Source organism: Archocentrus centrarchus, unplaced genomic scaffold (genome assembly GCF_007364275.1).
Source record: "Archocentrus centrarchus isolate MPI-CPG fArcCen1 unplaced genomic scaffold, fArcCen1 scaffold_52_ctg1, whole genome shotgun sequence".
In the NCBI taxonomy this organism is placed as follows: Eukaryota; Metazoa; Chordata; class Actinopteri; order Cichliformes; family Cichlidae; genus Archocentrus; species Archocentrus centrarchus.
This window is the reverse complement of record NW_022060274.1, coordinates 717073-734296: the sequence shown is the minus strand read 5'-3', so window position 1 is coordinate 734296 and position 17224 is coordinate 717073. Positions and strand designations below refer to the sequence as shown.

The 17224-nt window shown below is 41.2% G+C and overlaps 2 protein-coding genes across 3 annotated transcripts; both read left to right on the top strand.

Moving 5' to 3' along the window:
• The first annotated feature begins 231 nt into the window (after positions 1-231).
• LOC115777395 (ATP-dependent DNA helicase Q1-like) lies at positions 232-12645 on the top strand. Of its 2 annotated transcripts, none has more exons than XM_030725300.1 (16): positions 232-311; positions 919-968; positions 3266-3493; positions 3626-3805; positions 3919-4025; positions 4419-4617; positions 4719-4885; positions 5787-5862; positions 6030-6178; positions 6611-6728; positions 6819-6957; positions 7033-7124; positions 7224-7440; positions 8243-8372; positions 11318-11458; positions 12511-12645. In XM_030725300.1, exons 2-15 carry the CDS (start codon positions 959-961, stop codon positions 11420-11422), a joined length of 1917 nt encoding a protein of 638 aa, XP_030581160.1. In that variant the 5' UTR covers positions 232-311; positions 919-958; the 3' UTR covers positions 11423-11458; positions 12511-12645. The 2 variants fall into 2 exon arrangements, with proteins under 2 accessions (XP_030581160.1, XP_030581158.1); XM_030725298.1 differs by having other exon boundaries at positions 7033-7130.
• Positions 12547-13419, top strand: LOC115777376 (uncharacterized). The gene has a single exon (XM_030725272.1). The coding sequence runs from the start codon at positions 12547-12549 to the stop codon at positions 13174-13176; it is 630 nt and encodes a 209-aa protein (XP_030581132.1). The 3' UTR covers positions 13177-13419.
• Positions 13420-17224: the final 3805 nt, after the last annotated feature.

Genomic DNA, 17224 nt, shown 5'->3' with positions numbered 1-17224 from the left:
GTTTGTCAGGCAAACAATGTAGCTCCGTGTAATAGCCCGACGGTTTTAATGGAGACTTCCCAGTTTACCTATTAAACGCCGACTTTATACATTTAATATAAGAAATACACTGAAATGAGTTATGGCTGGTAAAGGGTCTAAATCCTCCAGCAGAAAGACGCATTTGTGGGCAGCCTGGCGAGTTAACATCGGGGCGAAAATGTCCCAATCTCCTGGTCGTGTCTTCTTCGGCGTTTTCTTTCGTTCCAGGGTCTGTTTACTATAGCAACCGAAGCGGATCAAGCGGGAAGAGTGGACACATTTGTTAAATGGTTAGTCGTTTGAATTCTGTGCTTTTTCAAAGTGTTGTCACAGAGGCTAATTTCACTCAGAAGGTACATTGAAAAGTAACTAAAGTAGCGACAGTGGCCCTTTTTAGCTAGAGGAGATGGCAGTGAGCGCAGAAACTAAGCCTAAACATCTCCAGCTTTCGTTCACGTTAACAAGCTAGCAGCTAGCTCCTGCGTGATGAAACAGGTGCCGCTTTAGGGTCCAGCTGAGACTGATTAGCCAGCATAAAGTTAATGGAGCAAGAATTTAACCCCGCTGCCTGAGTCGGTAACTCTTGACATTAAGAAGCAAACTGACTACTTTAGAAATTAGAATAGGAATGTTTCCCGGAATTTTAATAAATTAGCATTAAAAAAAGAACTAGGAATACTGAATGTAACAAAATTCTTAATTGTGACCTTTACTCATAAACTAAATGATCTGAACACAACTGATATGATGTGCATCTTCATATTCAGACATTTCATTCTGTCAAATAAAAAGAAATATAACAGCACTGCTACAACTTGACCTGTTTTCTGTCATACATCTAATTATACAGAATAATATGACCTTGACCATCTTTTATACTGTGTATGTCTGTGACAGGCCGAAAACTGGCTTCTTTTGGAGCATCAGACAGTGAAATATGAATGTTGGTGAGTATTTCAATGAAAATATTTTGCCAACTAACTGTTTGCATAAGATTTATTTGCACAAAAATGAGCAAATGCCAATTAAAGACCAACTAATGAACAATTCTGAGATGTAAGCATGTGATACTCGTTTGCTGTATTCCTGCATTTGTTTTGTATTGGAGAGAATGTTGTCAGCGTGGGGACCAAAGAAGATAACCCTGCCACAACTCCAGACGGAGGCAAAGGGATTAGATAATTAGTTGTGGTGGTGTATAAGACCTGACAGCCTTCCCTGTTCACTCTAACAGCACCTCCAGCAGAACCAGGCTGAGGGAGGGGCAGTGATATGCCACAATCAGTTGTTGGTGAGAGGATGGAGATAGGACATATACACTATATTCCCAAAAGTATTCACTCACACATCTAAATCAAACAACTAGGCGGTGTTCTAGCCAGCAGTTGATTTCTCAGCCAGGATGAAAATTTCACCAGTTCACTGTCGGAACAAGTAAGTGCGGCTATTAGCATTAACAACCGATATCCGTGGGAGTGGGGTAGTGTGGGCATCCCCCGGTCATCCAGTACCACCGGGCTGTGAATTTTTTCTGGCTAGATCTCTACCAGGCATACAAAGAATGAATGAAAGATGCCACCTGGGTGCCATTTCCTCACCACTAAATATTTCAGTCAGCTCTCAGTGGTATTATAAGAAAGTGGCAGTGATTGGGAATGACCGCAACTCAGCCATGAAGTGGTAGGCCACCGTACCTGTCTGACTGCATTGTGCCAAGTGTAAAGTTTGGTGGAGGGGGGATTATGGTGTGGGGGTGTTTTTCAGGAGTTGGGCTCGACCCCTTAGTTCCAGTGCACAAAGCAATGTCTTTCTGGATAAAGACATGGATGAGAGAGTTTGGTGTGGAAGAACTTGACTGAATACCTGATGAACACTTTTAGGATGAATTAGAGTGGAGGCTGTGAGCCAGGCCTCCTCATCCAACATCAGTGGCTGACCTCAGAAAAATGCTTCTGGAAGAATGGTCAAAAATAAAGAAAGCCTTTCCAGAAGTTTATATGAAGGCAGATGAGTGAATACTTTGCAGTATAGTGTATATGTGCTGCTCACTACCAGCTCCAGGGTGCTGGCATTTTAAATGCTCAGCATTGCAGTGATGCTGTCGTGGAAGGAAAGCTCTGCTTTGCACCGTCTGCATCACCTTTGACAGTCTGTTTCAGTTTCCTTTCATTTTCTCCGCCCTCCTCTCTGCTCCACCATCGTTATGATATTCCTGTTAGTGTTGGTGTTACTGGCAGACAATGGAGGCAGTACTGCCCGCATATCTTCCTGTAGTCTATTGCAGTTACAAAATCATGGATGTGGTTTTAGAATATGACTGGTCAACATTAAACTTCCATGTCGACATATTTTGTAGTCAGGTCTAGTAGGTAGGCAGATGTAGATCAAACCGTAGTGTTAAAATAATTGTCTCTCCACTGCAGCTGTTGTCTGTGCTTCTCCAATGTGTTTTTTCTTTTCATCTTTAATATTATTTTAGCTGTTGTTCTCTTTCCTGTTCAAGCAGTTTATCTATTTATCTTTTGTTTTGGTTAAATTCACAGACCGTATATAACAGCTATACATAGAAATTGTTAGGTTACCTGTTGTTGCATTGCACTGACTCATTACACTGAGCATTATAACAGCCTTGATGGTTTTCTGGAGCCAGAAGTTACCAGTCAACACTAGTTTTGTCATCTTAACTTTACATGGTTTGGTGCCCTGAAAATCAGGGAGGATGTATAAAAACGGCCGTATTTCCTTAATGGTTAATGCAATGGTTTTTTGCAACCCTTTGATTTAAATCTGATGTTATTTCTGTCATCTTGGGGGCATGGAGAGCCAGAATTGTGAAAATGATGTTATAGTTAAGGCTTCTTGGGTTCCTTGAGTTAATATAATTAAAACAAACAAATGGGGGAAACACGAGATGGGGGAGGGGGACTGGATTTTAGATGCATCTCTTTTAACAAAGCCTCTCCTTCCATCATCTTGGGTCAGCTGAGAGTGAACTAAAGCTTCTAGACAAAATGCACAGCTGAAGGGGGTTTACTTGATTTAAACACAAGACACATTGAGAGCTTTGTAAGGAAAAGCACAAAAATCTTTATCCAGAGTATTCTGTTTTTAAAATTACCGAAAGCCAAAACAGCAGTTTAATCGCTAATTAATCGACTGTCCAGCACTAGTTACTGTCCACACAATTCTAAACTGTAGATAACTGCCTGGAGCCTGCTCTCCCTGTTCTGGTGTTGCTGTTCAGATATGCAGGCTGAGCTGGACTCGGTAGAGGCCGAGCTGGAGTCGGTCGAGCAGCAGATTGCAGAGCTCCTGCAGAAGAAAACCGAGCTCACTTCTCGGAAGCATGCCCTGCTGCAGCAGCTGGAGGAGGCCTGTGACGCTGCACAGCCATTGTCCTCTTCTTACTCAAAGTCATCTGGAACCAAGCCAGTGATGAGCAAGCAGGAGATGCAGCGATATGATGGCACAGGTAACTCGACAGACATGCTAGACACCTAGTTCTTGAAAAAGAAAAAAAAAACAGTAGGGTACTAACAGTTGGAGAACGTGTCAACAACTGCACTGAATCTGTGCTGACCTGCATTAACATTATGCTCTGTAGATTTTCCATGGTCCAGCAAAGTGGAGCAGCACCTGAAGGACTCGTTCCATCTCTCAAACTTCAGACCTTTGCAGCTGAGAGCCATCAACCTGACCCTGTCAGGCAGGGACCTGTTCTTGGTCATGCCAACAGGGAGAGGGAAAAGTCTCTGCTATCAGCTTCCTGCAGTCTGCTCTAATGGTACAGTGAGACACACATGCAGCTTTGGAACAAATCAATCTACTGTTTCATGCTTTTCTTCTTAATGCACATACATGCTTGTCTTAGCTCTCTTAACTCTTATCATATGTCAGGTTTTACACTGGTCATAACTCCCTTGATATCCCTGATGGAGGACCAGTTGATATACCTGAAAAGCATTGATGTGTCAGCAGTCATGCTCAATGCATCCAGTAGCAAGGTAAGAGCCGACTGCCATGTTCAGCGTTAGCTGTGTTTTCTTTTTCTCTGTGAAAAAAAAAAAAAATGCATTATTAAAATTATTATTTGTGGATTATACAGAGACTCTGGAGCTTGAAAAGGGGCTACTGGACTTCTTTTTGTTTCTTGAAGATGTTTCACCTCTCATCTGAAAGGCTTCTTCACTGAAGAAGAAGCCTTTTGGATGAGAGGTAGATCTGCAGTACATCTTGTGAAAGTGAGCTTGCAAGCCTGTGTCTGAATGCATAGACATGCAAAGAAGAGTTTCTAGCACCAAATTACAGCTAGCTTTTGTTTTTCTAAACAGTTTTAACAAAATATTTTTTAGCCTTCATAGTGTGGGAAAATGTTGGGTTTTTTCCACTGTTGACAGGAGCACGCTAAGATGGTCATGGCTGGAATGACAGATCCAAAGTCCCCCTTCAAGCTGGTGTATGTGACTCCAGAGAAAATTGCCAAGAGCAAGCTGCTAATGTCTCGCCTGGAGAAAGCCTACAAAGCAAACCTTCTGAGTCGTATTGCTGTGGATGAAGTTCACTGTTGCAGCCAGTGGGGTCATGACTTCAGACCAGGTGAGGAGTTTCATATCCTAACCTCCAGTCAGATTATGTTTAGTAAAAAGCTGTCAATGTGCTGTGCTGCATACTGGTTTAGCTGTGCACTTCTTGTGCAGATTATAAGCTGCTGGGCATCCTGAAGAGGCAGTTCACCAAAGTCCCCCTCCTTGGCCTCACAGCCACAGCAACCAGCAGTGTCCTCAAGGACTGTGAGAAGATCCTGTGTGTGCCACAGGCAGTCACACTTACTGCTCCCTTCAATCGAACTAATCTCTATTATGAGGTAACCATAGCCACCACACTGAAACACCTCTCAGCCAGCTGCTTCCTACACAAACACACACCAGTCTCAGCTCATCCCTGCACCTGTCTGAGCATTTCAGAACTGCTGTACTGCTCTGCATCAGCTTACCTGGCACACAAGTTAAAGGACCATTTGTTTTTGCCCATGACTGCAAATTACAAACACTTTAGGTACAGATGGGTGACAAAGGAAATGAGGAATATGAACCCTTGACCCCAACCCTTGAAGTATTTTTGTGTGATCCACTTTTCCTGTAATGTGCATTGTTCATAATGCACGATGCCGCACAGTTAAGCAGCATTTAAAGTGCGATTCAGTATAGAAGAGTGCGTTTAATGGTTTCAGATGCCTTGGTTTGGACAAGTTTTGACATTGTCCATTAAGTCTTCCTAAAATTTAACTTGACGTGGAGCGTGAGATTGATAGATGAATTGAGACGATGTCTGCAGTGATGCGGGTGCTGTACGAGGAGGGACTCAGAGTAGAGCCACTGCTACTCCAAATTGAAATGAGCCAGTTGAGGGGGTTTGGGTTTGGTCCTAGTGGGAGGAGGCCCCACAGCAGACCCACGACTCACTGGAGAGATTGTCTCTCGGCTGGCTTGGGAACGACTCTTTGTCCCCCTGGATGAGCTTGAAGAGGTGGCCGGGGGGAGGGGGGTCTGGGCCTCTCTGCTTAAGTTGCTGACCACGTGACTCGAACCCAGATAAGTGGTCAGAAATGGATGGATATACAGCTGAGAGTTAGATATAGAACAGACCACATTTTATGATTAATCAATGCATAAATCCTGGGAATTCAAAATAGTTCATGAACTATTTATTGCTATTCTACCCATCTTCATACCCACTTAACACCTGTGCCACTTTTTTCTTATCAGGTTCGTATTAAGGATTCTGATACAGCACTAAATGACATCATTTCTCTGATCAAGAGCAGATACAAGGACCAGTCAGGTACTGTGATAAACAGGACTACTTCAAAAATAAAGTATTAGAAAAAGGTTAATATGCTCAATTCTGCAAAGTGTTTTAAGTATGACAAAATAATAATTTTAATGTGAATATTTCCATATACATAATCATATATGCATATTTCCTTCATGCACGCCTCTGTGCCACAGGAATTGTGTATGTGTTCTCTCAGAAGGATGCAGAGTTGATCTCAACAGAATTACAGAAGAGGGACATCCTAGCATATCCCTACCATGCAAACATGGACCCAGAGGATAAGTCCCGGGTTCACCGCAAATGGACCTCCAACAAAATCCAGGTCTGAGTTTAACAAACGTGCACACGTTATTTTTCATTTAAGAATTGGGTCGAGATTTTCTTTTTTTCCCTTGGTTCATGTTGACTGGATTGATCCCAAAACAAGATGATTTTTATTACAATGAATGGTTGAATGTAAATGTGTGGTATAAAGCACTTTGAGTGCTCAAGTAGAATAGAAAAGCACTGTATAAGAACCAACTCATTTATCATTTCGCAAGTACTGTTAACACCAAAAGCTGACTTTTTGGATATTCTCATAAAAAGGGCTTCAGTGCCATAATTGCATGCAGTAACAATGAAACTGAGCTGAAAGCCCATTGAATAATCACAGGAAGCTGCAAATACAGTTAGTTTCTATGAAAAAAAAGATGCTGCAGTTGCAGGTGTCATACCTGAACACATTATTGTGTGTAACTGTGCTGTCTTTTAGGTGGTGGTAGCCACTGTGGCGTTTGGCATGGGCATTGACAAGCCTGACGTCAGGTTTGTCATCCATCACACCATAAGCAAGTCCATTGAGAACTACTATCAGGAAAGTGGACGTGCAGGTAGACAGCCTATAATTTCTGTTAGTGCTAAGAATAATATGGCTCTAGTATTTATGATTAGTATTTATGAACTGTCTGTTGTGTCTCCAGGTCGAGATGACTGTCCAGCAGACTGCATTGTGTATTTTGGCTTTGCTGATATCTTCAGAATCAGCACCATGGTGGTGATGGAGAACGTTGGTCAGCAGAAACTGCTGCAGATGGTGGAGTACTGCCAGAATATTGACAGGTAGCACAAGCTGACTGTGGATTCATTCCCTGCACAGTCCGTGTGACTCTTAAGCTTAATGTCTGCTTTGTGAAGGTGTCGGCGCTCTCTCATGGCAGCTCACTTTGATGAGGTGTGGGATGACGAAGGATGCAACCAGATGTGTGATACTTGCCGTCATGCAAAAGGTGTGGGTGGGTATGGGATGTGTTTTTTAATGTGTTTTGATCAAATTTATGGCTCTATGTGTCAGTCATATAGCTCATATGCTCTAAATCCATCAACAGACTCCACCACTGTGGACATTACCCAACACGCCAGGCAAGTGATACAGATTGTAGAGCTGGCAGCCTCCATGGATGAGAAACTGACCCCACTGAAGCTGGTGGAGGCGTGGATGGGGAAAGGCTCTGCGAAGCGCAGGAAGATGATTCAGACCACCACGCTGTCTCGACCACAGGTCGAAGCTGTGATTGTTCACCTGCTCCTGCGGGGATACCTCAGGTGACTCACGCTGGGGTTCAGTTCAGTTTTATTTATATGGGGTCAGTTCACAACAGCTGTTTGAGGGCAGCTTGGCTGATTGCTTTGTTTTGGTTATAATTCTGAAAGAGAACTTTCTTCTGATGTTGTTGTTGTTATTATTATCATTCTGGGATGCAACTTACTTTTGTAAAAATAGTCTCTTTTTTCCATGTCAGTTTTTGGTTACTTAAGGATAATTAAATTAGATAAGCAGTTTAAAATAATGGATGGACTTTTACTTAATGTAAACATCCAAATAATTTACAGAGCATAATGTTTCTGAAATCTCTGAATTGAGTTATCGTTGACCGTTCAGATGGTGCTGCATAAAAAATGTGATTCTGTAGTGAAAATCACAGCATGGGCTCAGTAACAGGGAAGCACGATACAGGGAACAAGCGTTCCATAAACATGAAGACAGAGAAAAAGGGAGGAGCACACAAACATCTTCATTTTCTTAGCTTTTCGTGTCAGCACACTTAACCATAATATATGTTTAAGTAAAACTTGTTGTAAACATACAAAGAAAAGCCTCCAAACTGGGTTTGCTCTCAAGCTAACAACCAGTGCACTGTTGCCGATGTGCAGGGTAGGAAATTTAGTCCATAAAATGTGGACTGCTAGAGAGGAGTAATTGAACTGAAAGGCCAGACATTTTTTTACCTTTTCTTTCTTTGTCTAATCTTTTACACTCACCATCAGACCAGACTGATCAGGCTGTGCAGACCTTTAGTTGATGGGAGGGATGTAAATGTAATTCTTTCCTGTCTGGTTACCTCAGAGAGGATTTCAGCTTCACTCCTTACACCACCTACTTCTACATGAAGCTGGGCCACAAAGCTCCTCTGCTGAAGAGCCAGACTCACACACTGAGCATGAAGATGAGAGATGCACAGCCTGGAGCTGCTGTGGTGAGTATATGCTTGGAAATAAAAAACACACGTTTTTCTGTTACCAGTAACGTCTGCATCCTTACTCAGCAGAATGTTTGGGAATAACCCCTAACCCTAAGAAATTTTCCTCCAATTTTCTCTCATCTGTTCCCATATTACAATCATGATATGTATTACGGTCTGAATTTTAAAAGATTCACTTCAGTTACAGGTGTATAATTTTGCATCACACTATCCTCTGATGGTCTTGTAGTTTTGGACTCACGTTGCTGTTTTGTAATGGATTACAGCTATAATGAGACTGAGCACACACAGATGTCTGAAGGCTAAAAAGCCTGATCCCCATGCTGGACAGGCCAGCTTTCAACTTTGCAAACGTGATGACTCAAGAACAATGCCACCTCGGATTTTTAAATTCGTACCATAGATGCATCTATTTACTAAAAATCTCAGACAAGTTGGTTCTTACCACAATAAAGCCAGTCACAGACACTGACAGTATTCTCGGTGGTTCATGTTTATTATGATTTTAGCATTTCTGACTCCTGGTTCTTATTCAGCCATTTACTTTTGAATTGATATAAAGTCGCTAAGAGTCATGCACGCCATGCAGATCTGCTGAGACCTGTAATTATGTGTTCTAGAACTTCTGGGGGTTTTGTGCCACCTAAAGATGCTACTGCTGAGGGGAGCACTGGCAGTATTTTTATTAGTAACAAATCAAAAGGTTAAAATTAAGACTGCTGGGTTAATGTGCCTCAGATGCAGATGTGTTTACATGGAGCCTAGTAAACCAATTGCAATCTCTTTAAAAAACCCAGTCAGAGTGAACAATTTTAGAAGGGAGAAAAACCTATTTGCTATAAATGGGTAAGAAATGTGTAAACAGAAAAATGCACGACTTTCATCACATTTTTGCAGCACATACAGCTGTTCTGATTAAGTAAAATCTGGTATTTTATTCACACCCCAGACCTCAACAAACAGACCTAAAAATTCTTCACAATGAAAATGTTCAGCTACTTATCCTGCTACAGTTTCCAAGCTCTCAAAAAAATATCTCACATGAGGTGAAAGAGCAGATTTTTTTTGTTTGTTTAGCAAATAAACTTTCTAATTGCTTTAGAAAATCTTATTTCTGCTTTTGATAAATAAACTAAAAGGACCCATCAGTGTACTCTTCAGTTCAGCAGCTAACAGGAGCAGCCACAGCGCTTAACTGGCCAGGACATACTGCAAAATTCACAAACGAGACACAGAAAAGCAGAAATGCAGTCCTCTGCTCTGCAGTGGTCCACTAAACATTTTATTTTGTATCTCTCATGTTTGTGTATTAATAAGATCATTCTCTGAGCGGTTTCTTCTCCCCCGTGTGTGGCTGATGTCTTTCCTTCATGTCATTTTAAAATGTTTTCATGCATTTCTGAATGTTTAAATTATCCACAGAGGTAAATGAGAAATTAAGCTGATTATTGGGTTTTTGTGTGTTTTTACAATTTGCAAAAAAAGCTCTTCACCTTCCTGCCACACAGCGCTGATTCTGATCGTTAGTGCTCTAACTTCATTAATCATAGGTAGACATTTGTGTAGATTCCACCACTGCTCTGCATATAACACAATATATGTTTTTGTTTTTTTCCCTTGGTGATCAGCACAGCTGAGTGTGACTGGTTTTGAGGATAATTAATATGTGATGAATAACCACATTTCCATTTCAGTTATTTAGCATTAACCCAAAAGCATTCTAGTGAATACTGATAAATTCAACTATATTGATGGTCGTTGTAGCCTTTTATCCTCTGCATTATATACTTCCATAACCCCAGTTCCAAAAACGTTGGGATGCTGTGTCAAATGAAAACAGAATGCAAAGTTTTGTAAAGCTTATATTTTCTTCACAATAGAACTTTTTATTGTAATACATCCAGGTGCAGCAGATCAGGACTCTTTTAGGTTTTTCTTTTCTTTTTCCATCAGCAGTCTGATGGATGAGTCTGGGTTTGTTACTTGTCTGCCTGCATTGTGCCAAGTGTAAAGTTTGGTGGAGGGGGGATTATGGTGTGGGGGTGTTTTTCAGGAGTTGGGTTTGGTCCTCTTAGCTCTTTGTGTGAGCAGTTTGGGGATGACCCCTTCCTGTTCCAACATGACTGCGCACCAGTCCACAAAGCAGCTCCATAAAGACATGGATGATCCAGTTTGGTGTGGAAGAACTTGACTGGCCTGCACAGAGTCCTGACCTCAGCCTGATAGAACACCTTCTCTGCCTTCTCTCCAACATCAGTGTCTGACCTCACAAATACGCTTCCCATAATACACACTCCTAACCCTTGTGAAAAGCCTTCCCAGAAGAGTTAAAGCTGTTATACCTGCAGAGGGTGGGCAAACATGTTAAGAATGGGATGTCACTCTAGTTCATATGCCTGTGAAAGCAGATGAGCAAATACTTTTAGCAATATAGTATATTTTCCAAGGGAGTTCTCTGTTATCATCATAGTAATGTGCATCCCACCTCAAGCTAATGTTGAGCCAACAATGGCACAGCTGCGCTTGGCTCGGTAAACAGCACGTGTCTTTAACAACATGTCAGGGCAAATAAAATTTAGGCCAAAGACATCTATGGAAAACGTATGAAAGACCACTTTAACAGAGGGGATGCATTTGATGTGTGTTCTATTATGAATAGAATATGGGTTTCTGAAGTCTTTGTCTTCTGTTTTAATTTATTTTAAACATCTTCCCACCTTTTTTGGAATTGGGGTTGTAAATTAGATCTTTGCAGCGGTGCAGAGATGCTCAGGATGGTGACTGCGGGGGGATCTCCATGGTTTTCTGCTGTGGTATTAAGTCAGGTTCTGTCTTCTATACACCTGTCCCAGATTGTCCCATGTCCACCCTTCTAGTGTCCACTTATTCATTCCGGTTAGGTGTGAACCTTAAAGATAACGTTTGTTAATGACCTGCAGGTAAAAGCTTTCCATGGCAAAGGCAAATCCAAAGAGGGAAAGAGATCAGTTCAGAGCTCTGGAGACGCCCCTGTGCCCAAGAAAATCAAGACAGAAGTCCCATAGCCCCCTCCCACCCCATCCAGAAGACCAGTTTACAAAGTACTGTTCATCATTCCCTTCACTTGTGCATGGTGCTGTCCACGCTGTTACTTCATGCTTACATTTGATTTAGACTCAGGATTTGAAGGTGATTTACTTTTGAATGGGGGGGTCAAGTAGTGATTTTAACCAGCAGGCTTGGGCGATTACAAATATCACAACCTCCCTATCACAGGATTGAATGGCCTCGGCATTTGCTAAAAACTTCCTGACGACAGTTTTTGGCCAAAAATTTCCACTTTGCCCCCAGGTCCCTTATTCACTTCAGATTCTGCTGAAGTCTAAAAATTAAGGCAACATTTAAGTCACGCGTTGGATCTTGAGTAAAATATTAAAGTTGAAAATCTTGACTCAAATTGCACTGTATAATTTGTTAAGAAAAAATGATGTAACAACAGTCAGGGGGAACTAAAACCATCAACCCTTTTAAGGCTGGATTCAAATTTTATGTCATCAGCTGATCCAACTTTTGTCATAATGTGGCTCAGTAGTTATTATGGCCCCCAAGCACTTGCATGCATCCACGACAGCATCCAGAGATGCTCTTGATACAATTGTAGCTGGGTGTCCCTGACAGTCTTGTACCAGACCTGGATCAGGTGGCACTGGATGCACCAATGTTTAATGTCCTGGTGGTTTTTAATTCGATTCCAGTCTGGTGACCATGAAGGCCTGTCAGTGGCATAAATGCCTTCATCATCCAGGAATTGCCTGGCTTTGAATGGACACATAATTCCAATTGAATCATGCGTCCATAGTTTGAATTCCAATAAATTCCAACACACAGAATCATTTATGGCCCCACATCTCTTTTGTAAACTGTATTGTATCGCTCAGGCCTGTTCCTCGTGGTCACTGGTATCAGACTGCACACTCATGCTTCAACCAACTGTCACTAACATTTCATCATATTCCATTCATTGCGGCCACGTGGACAGTTAGGCTAAATCTTCTGCTGCTGTTTACACTTCAAGAACATCACCTCCTGTATATGTAGATCCACTGGCTTATTCAAGAATAAGGATTTCACTAATGTTGCACTTTGTTTACAGGACACCCCAGCTGTTAAAGTCAACAAAGAGGTCATTATGACCTCTGACATGGAGAACAGCTGTTCCCCACAACCTACACAGAAAATCTTTAAAGAAAAGAGGAACCTGTCCAGAAAACAAGACCTGAAGCCAACCAGCCAGACAAACAAACAGATGGAGAGAGCAGACAGATGTGGAGAGATGGAGGAGGAGAGTATCACATTCCAACATATGATTGAGGTGGATGTTGAAATTAACAGTGTACATAATGTAGGAATTAGTGATGTTCAGAAAACACCATTAAATTCAGTTAAACCTTGTTCCAAATGCAAATCCACCACCACTCAGAGAATGCAAAGGAAGGCTCATGCCCACCCAGCAACAGCTGCAGCAAGTGTTCCCCGTCCATCCACCCACACCACTGTACCCAGCCCTCCTTCTGAGATATCCATCTCTGACACAGCAGCACAGGAGCTCTGTGACCTCAGGAACTACTATAGCAAACAGCTGAGGAGAATAAACTACATTTCCCATGAGCACTTGGAACAGACCACAGAACCAGGCGTGCTGGCCTGTGTCAGAGAGCCTTTGAAGAGCCTCCACCTGCCCCACAGGTCGACTATTTCCAAGTCAGCTCGAAGCCTGTGGACACGCATCAGCGGCAGGAGAAAGCTGGTCCACCGCTGATGATGATACTGTTTGGTTTTTCCCTGTGTACATATTACTGTTGGTTGTTATGTGACTTCATGTAGGATTTAAACACATGCTTTTAGTCTTGCTGGGAATAAAAGAAAGGAAACACTGGCATGAATGCACAAGCAAGCATAGCAACACATTTTTGTTTAGTCAGCATTTGACAGAAGCTGTAAGGAGGAAAAAATTAAAGATTTTGTGTTTGAAACTTTAAGATCAGGTGGAAATTTTTTTTTTTTTTTTCCTCATTTCTAACCCCCCCCCCCCCCCCCCCATCAGTTTTCAGAACTTTCACCTTTTTTTTTTCTTTTTTTCAAAATCCTGAGAAAAAAATGTTCTTTCAAACAGTTTAAATCTGTTTTAATAGTCTTATTTTAGTTCAATGGATCCTGAAGTCTCTGTTCTTTGTACACTGCTCCACATCTGCTCAATCAGAAATAATGGAAATACATTGGCTCTTGAAGATGGCCACCATTCCAAAATCTTCATATGAAACTGATTTCAAATGAACTGGAATTGTTTTATATAAGAAATTTCAACAAATTTCCGATCTTTGACCTCTGCCCTAATCTTGGATTTGACCAATAAAAAGAATTCTGTAATGCTGTAAAGTTGCATGTTTTTTTTTAAACATATTAAAATATCCCACAGTTAACTTTTTCATTTTCTTTTACAGCATGAAAGTATAAAACATGTCTGAAACTTTCACATTTCCTCTGAGGCCCAACCCCTCAGCTCTGGAACTAAGGAATCATTCCTAATATCCCCATACAGACGTGTATTTCTACTTTTCTATAATAAAAATTTGGACGATACATTTTGTTTGACCCCAGATGACCCCCCCCCCCCCCCCCTTCCCCGTACAGTAGGCTCTGGACCAGCACTCCGTTTAAATGGGCCCAGTGTCTGTTCCTGAGGGGCATTACTATAGTTGGTATCAACAGAAACTAGTTTAAGCAGCCAGTTGTACCTAACACACACACCTGGTCAGGTACAGTTACCAGCTGCACCCATGAACATCAGCTCTCCCCTTACTAATCGAGGTCTCTGTGAATTACTAGGTTTTACCTTAGTGGCTAGGAAAATGAACCCTAATAATCTGTTACCTTTATGGGCTCGAACATGTTAGAATGGTTAAAAAGATGGAATGACTACACAATTTCACCTTTACTAGTAGCAGGAAATCATATTGCTGCAGAGTAAAGTTACACGGTTTTCAAGGCAACATTTTGGAGTGAAGAAGTTGATTGTCTAACTGACAGCCACGCACAACTGCATTGTCCTGTGAGGAGTACAAAGTTGTATAATTACTGCACTTAGCAATGCCCAGGTTTCATACCCTAACAGGAACCCTAATGGCTTTTTGTTTCTCCCTGTGTACTTATTAAAATGAGGAAATTCAGCATATTTTAACTATTTAATATTCCTCAGTTTCAGTGGTGTAAAAAAAAAAGGACTGAAGCTTATAATTAGCTAAGACAGCTGGGTCAGTGATGACTCTTTAAGTAGTGCTTTAATTACAGCCACCTTGAAGGCCTGTGGTCAACTAATAAAGACTGATTGATCATTTTTAAGATTGAAGCATCAATAATTGGAAAGACTTCTTTGAACAGTCTAGTAGGAATGGGATCTAATAACCATGTTGCTGGTTTGGAGGAAGTAACTATTGAAGTTACCTCAGAAAGATCAACTGGAGCCAAAGAGTCTAAACAAATACCAGCAGTGCTGAAAGCAGCCGAACATGAAGATAAATCTTTGAGATGGTTATGAATAATTTTTTCTATTTGTAAAGAAATTCATGAAATCACTGCTAGTTAAAGTGAAAGGAATACTTGGCTGAACAGAGCTCTGACTCTCCTCAACACCATACTTATCCAACATCTCCTCGTCACCTTTGTTCCCTTCACTCTGTCTGTTGAAGTCTGCCCCAACCACAGCTCTTTCCCCCTGGAGACACTCTCAACCACTTCATCCAACTTACTCAAAAATTTTTCTTTCTCTTCTGACATCCAACCTATGGGGCATATGCACTGGCAACATTCAACACCACCCCCGTTGATTTCTAGCTTCTGTCTGACATACTCTTCACCTCCACAACACTATCCATATCCTCGTCCTTCAAGATCAACTTTACTCCATTTACTCTAAATCTACCAATGCTCCCTGCCTCACTTCCCTCCCACCTGGTCTCCTTAACACACAGTATACCTTCCTTCCTTCTCTCCATCATGTCAGGCAGCTCTCTCCCTTTCTGAGTTATAGTGCCTACATTTAAAGTCCCTTTTCTTACCTACACTCTCCTGGCTTTCCTTCTCTCTTCCTGTGTCCCAACATGCCTTTTGCCCTTTCCTTTTCCTTTGTCTTTGGCCAAGAGTAGCAGTTTCCACTCTGTTTCAAATATGCCAAATACTTTTTTTCCCACTGTAGTTGTGTATGGACTCAGCTTTGGGTTTGGGAAGTTTACGTGCAAACTCATCCCAAAAGAGCAACTGGTGTAAGAGAAGTTATTATTTAACTGTATCAACAGGCTGACATCCCAACAACACCTGACTGATCACTCTGAGGTTCACCAGAATGTCATTATTTTCCACCACCTCCAGGGACTGCAGAAGAATGTGGGTCACTCTCATTGTGCTGGTGGGTTAACAGAGTTACGTGACCTCTGTTTAATAAACACTTTGAGCAAAACACAGGCTGCTGGCACTGTGAATCACTGCTTTGGCTAAAGGCTACAGTAATGTCTCTGTGGAAGCCCTCAATGCTATGATTAAGGCCTTCAATGGTACACTGCCATTTTATTTGACCTTTTTCTAATTTAACCTATTCTATTGTACTCTCCTGTTTACAGTCATGTGGAAAATGGTACATCCTGTAGTTTTTGTTTGTTAGGTTTTTTACATATTTGGACCAACAAATATTTGATCTTCTGTGACAGTGTTTATCAATAAAGGTGATAGACTTGAAGAAAACCACTAGGAAAATTAGCTTTCTTGATCAGTCTCAATAATAAGTCTTCTGTATAGAAAATAGGTACAACAGTAATATCACAACCTAACGTGGATCCTTTTAAGACAATATCTTGTAGGTGTTTTGTATAAACTTTGGTGAGTATCTGGTATTATTTACTTTTTTAACTCTTTTCTATGTAAAATTTTTTCAGTACACACAGTATGTTCAATGGCAAATTGTACTTATGCTCCATTTTTTTCTTTTTTAAATAGGTTCAGGGTCATTTTCTGAGTTACCATCAACACCATTTGTTTCCCCCGTAGAATCAGGTTAATGTCTATCCACTTGTATTAGATGCATTTTCAGTTTGATTTAGGGACGTGTAAAGTGTTTATTTGTATTTATTTCAGTATTTACACTATGCAACTGTAAACACTAGTGAAACAATAGCACCCTAAACAACATCCTCCAACACCTTTCTAAACATCACACACTTCACAAAGGAAGCAAATGGAGACTTTGCCTCCAGCATGATGGGCAAGGGCAGGATGTGGTCACTTGGATAGCAACTAGGCTCATGCTTAGGATGTGAGTTTCTTTGTCCAAAATGGGAAATAACACAAGTCGCATGTCAAGTCAGATGCTTATTTCCCAGATGTGACTGCCCATGCCTGGTGTAATTTTTACAGGCGCTGGTTCTTAGAAGAAAACTAAGACTACAAATTCATTACTATTTTGATCATATTTTACAATATATTCAGTTTTCTCAAGAGTAGGTGCTGAAACTTTGACAAGAAGCAATCCTCAACATTAGTGGGATTCTTTTGGAATAGAAGATGAAGACAATGTGAAAACTGTGATTTAAAGTGGAGAACCTAAACTAGTACTAACACTGTGTGATCAGGCATGTTTGCTGCCATGTTTAACACTTACTCAACTTTTACTCAAATTGTCTACAACAAGTTGGTTTGCCTAACTGCTCACATTTGTTATGTTGTACATAAAACCCCTGAATTATAATGACTTGTACTTTTAGTTTACTGCAGCCTTAGATATAGGTTAACCTTCAGCAAATCTGTACAAATCAAGTTGT

Coding starts and splice junctions, on each gene's coding strand:
- LOC115777395 (XM_030725298.1), top strand. Junction 3,806..3,918: donor TCCTGCAGTCTGCTCTAATG/GTACAGTGAGAC, acceptor ATCATATGTCAG/GTTTTACACTGGTCATAACT. Junction 4,886..5,786: donor GAACTAATCTCTATTATGAG/GTAACCATAGCC, acceptor TTTTCTTATCAG/GTTCGTATTAAGGATTCTGA.
- LOC115777376 (XM_030725272.1), top strand. CDS start 12,547: ATGACCTCTGACATGGAGAACAGCTGTTCCCCACAACCTACACAGAAA.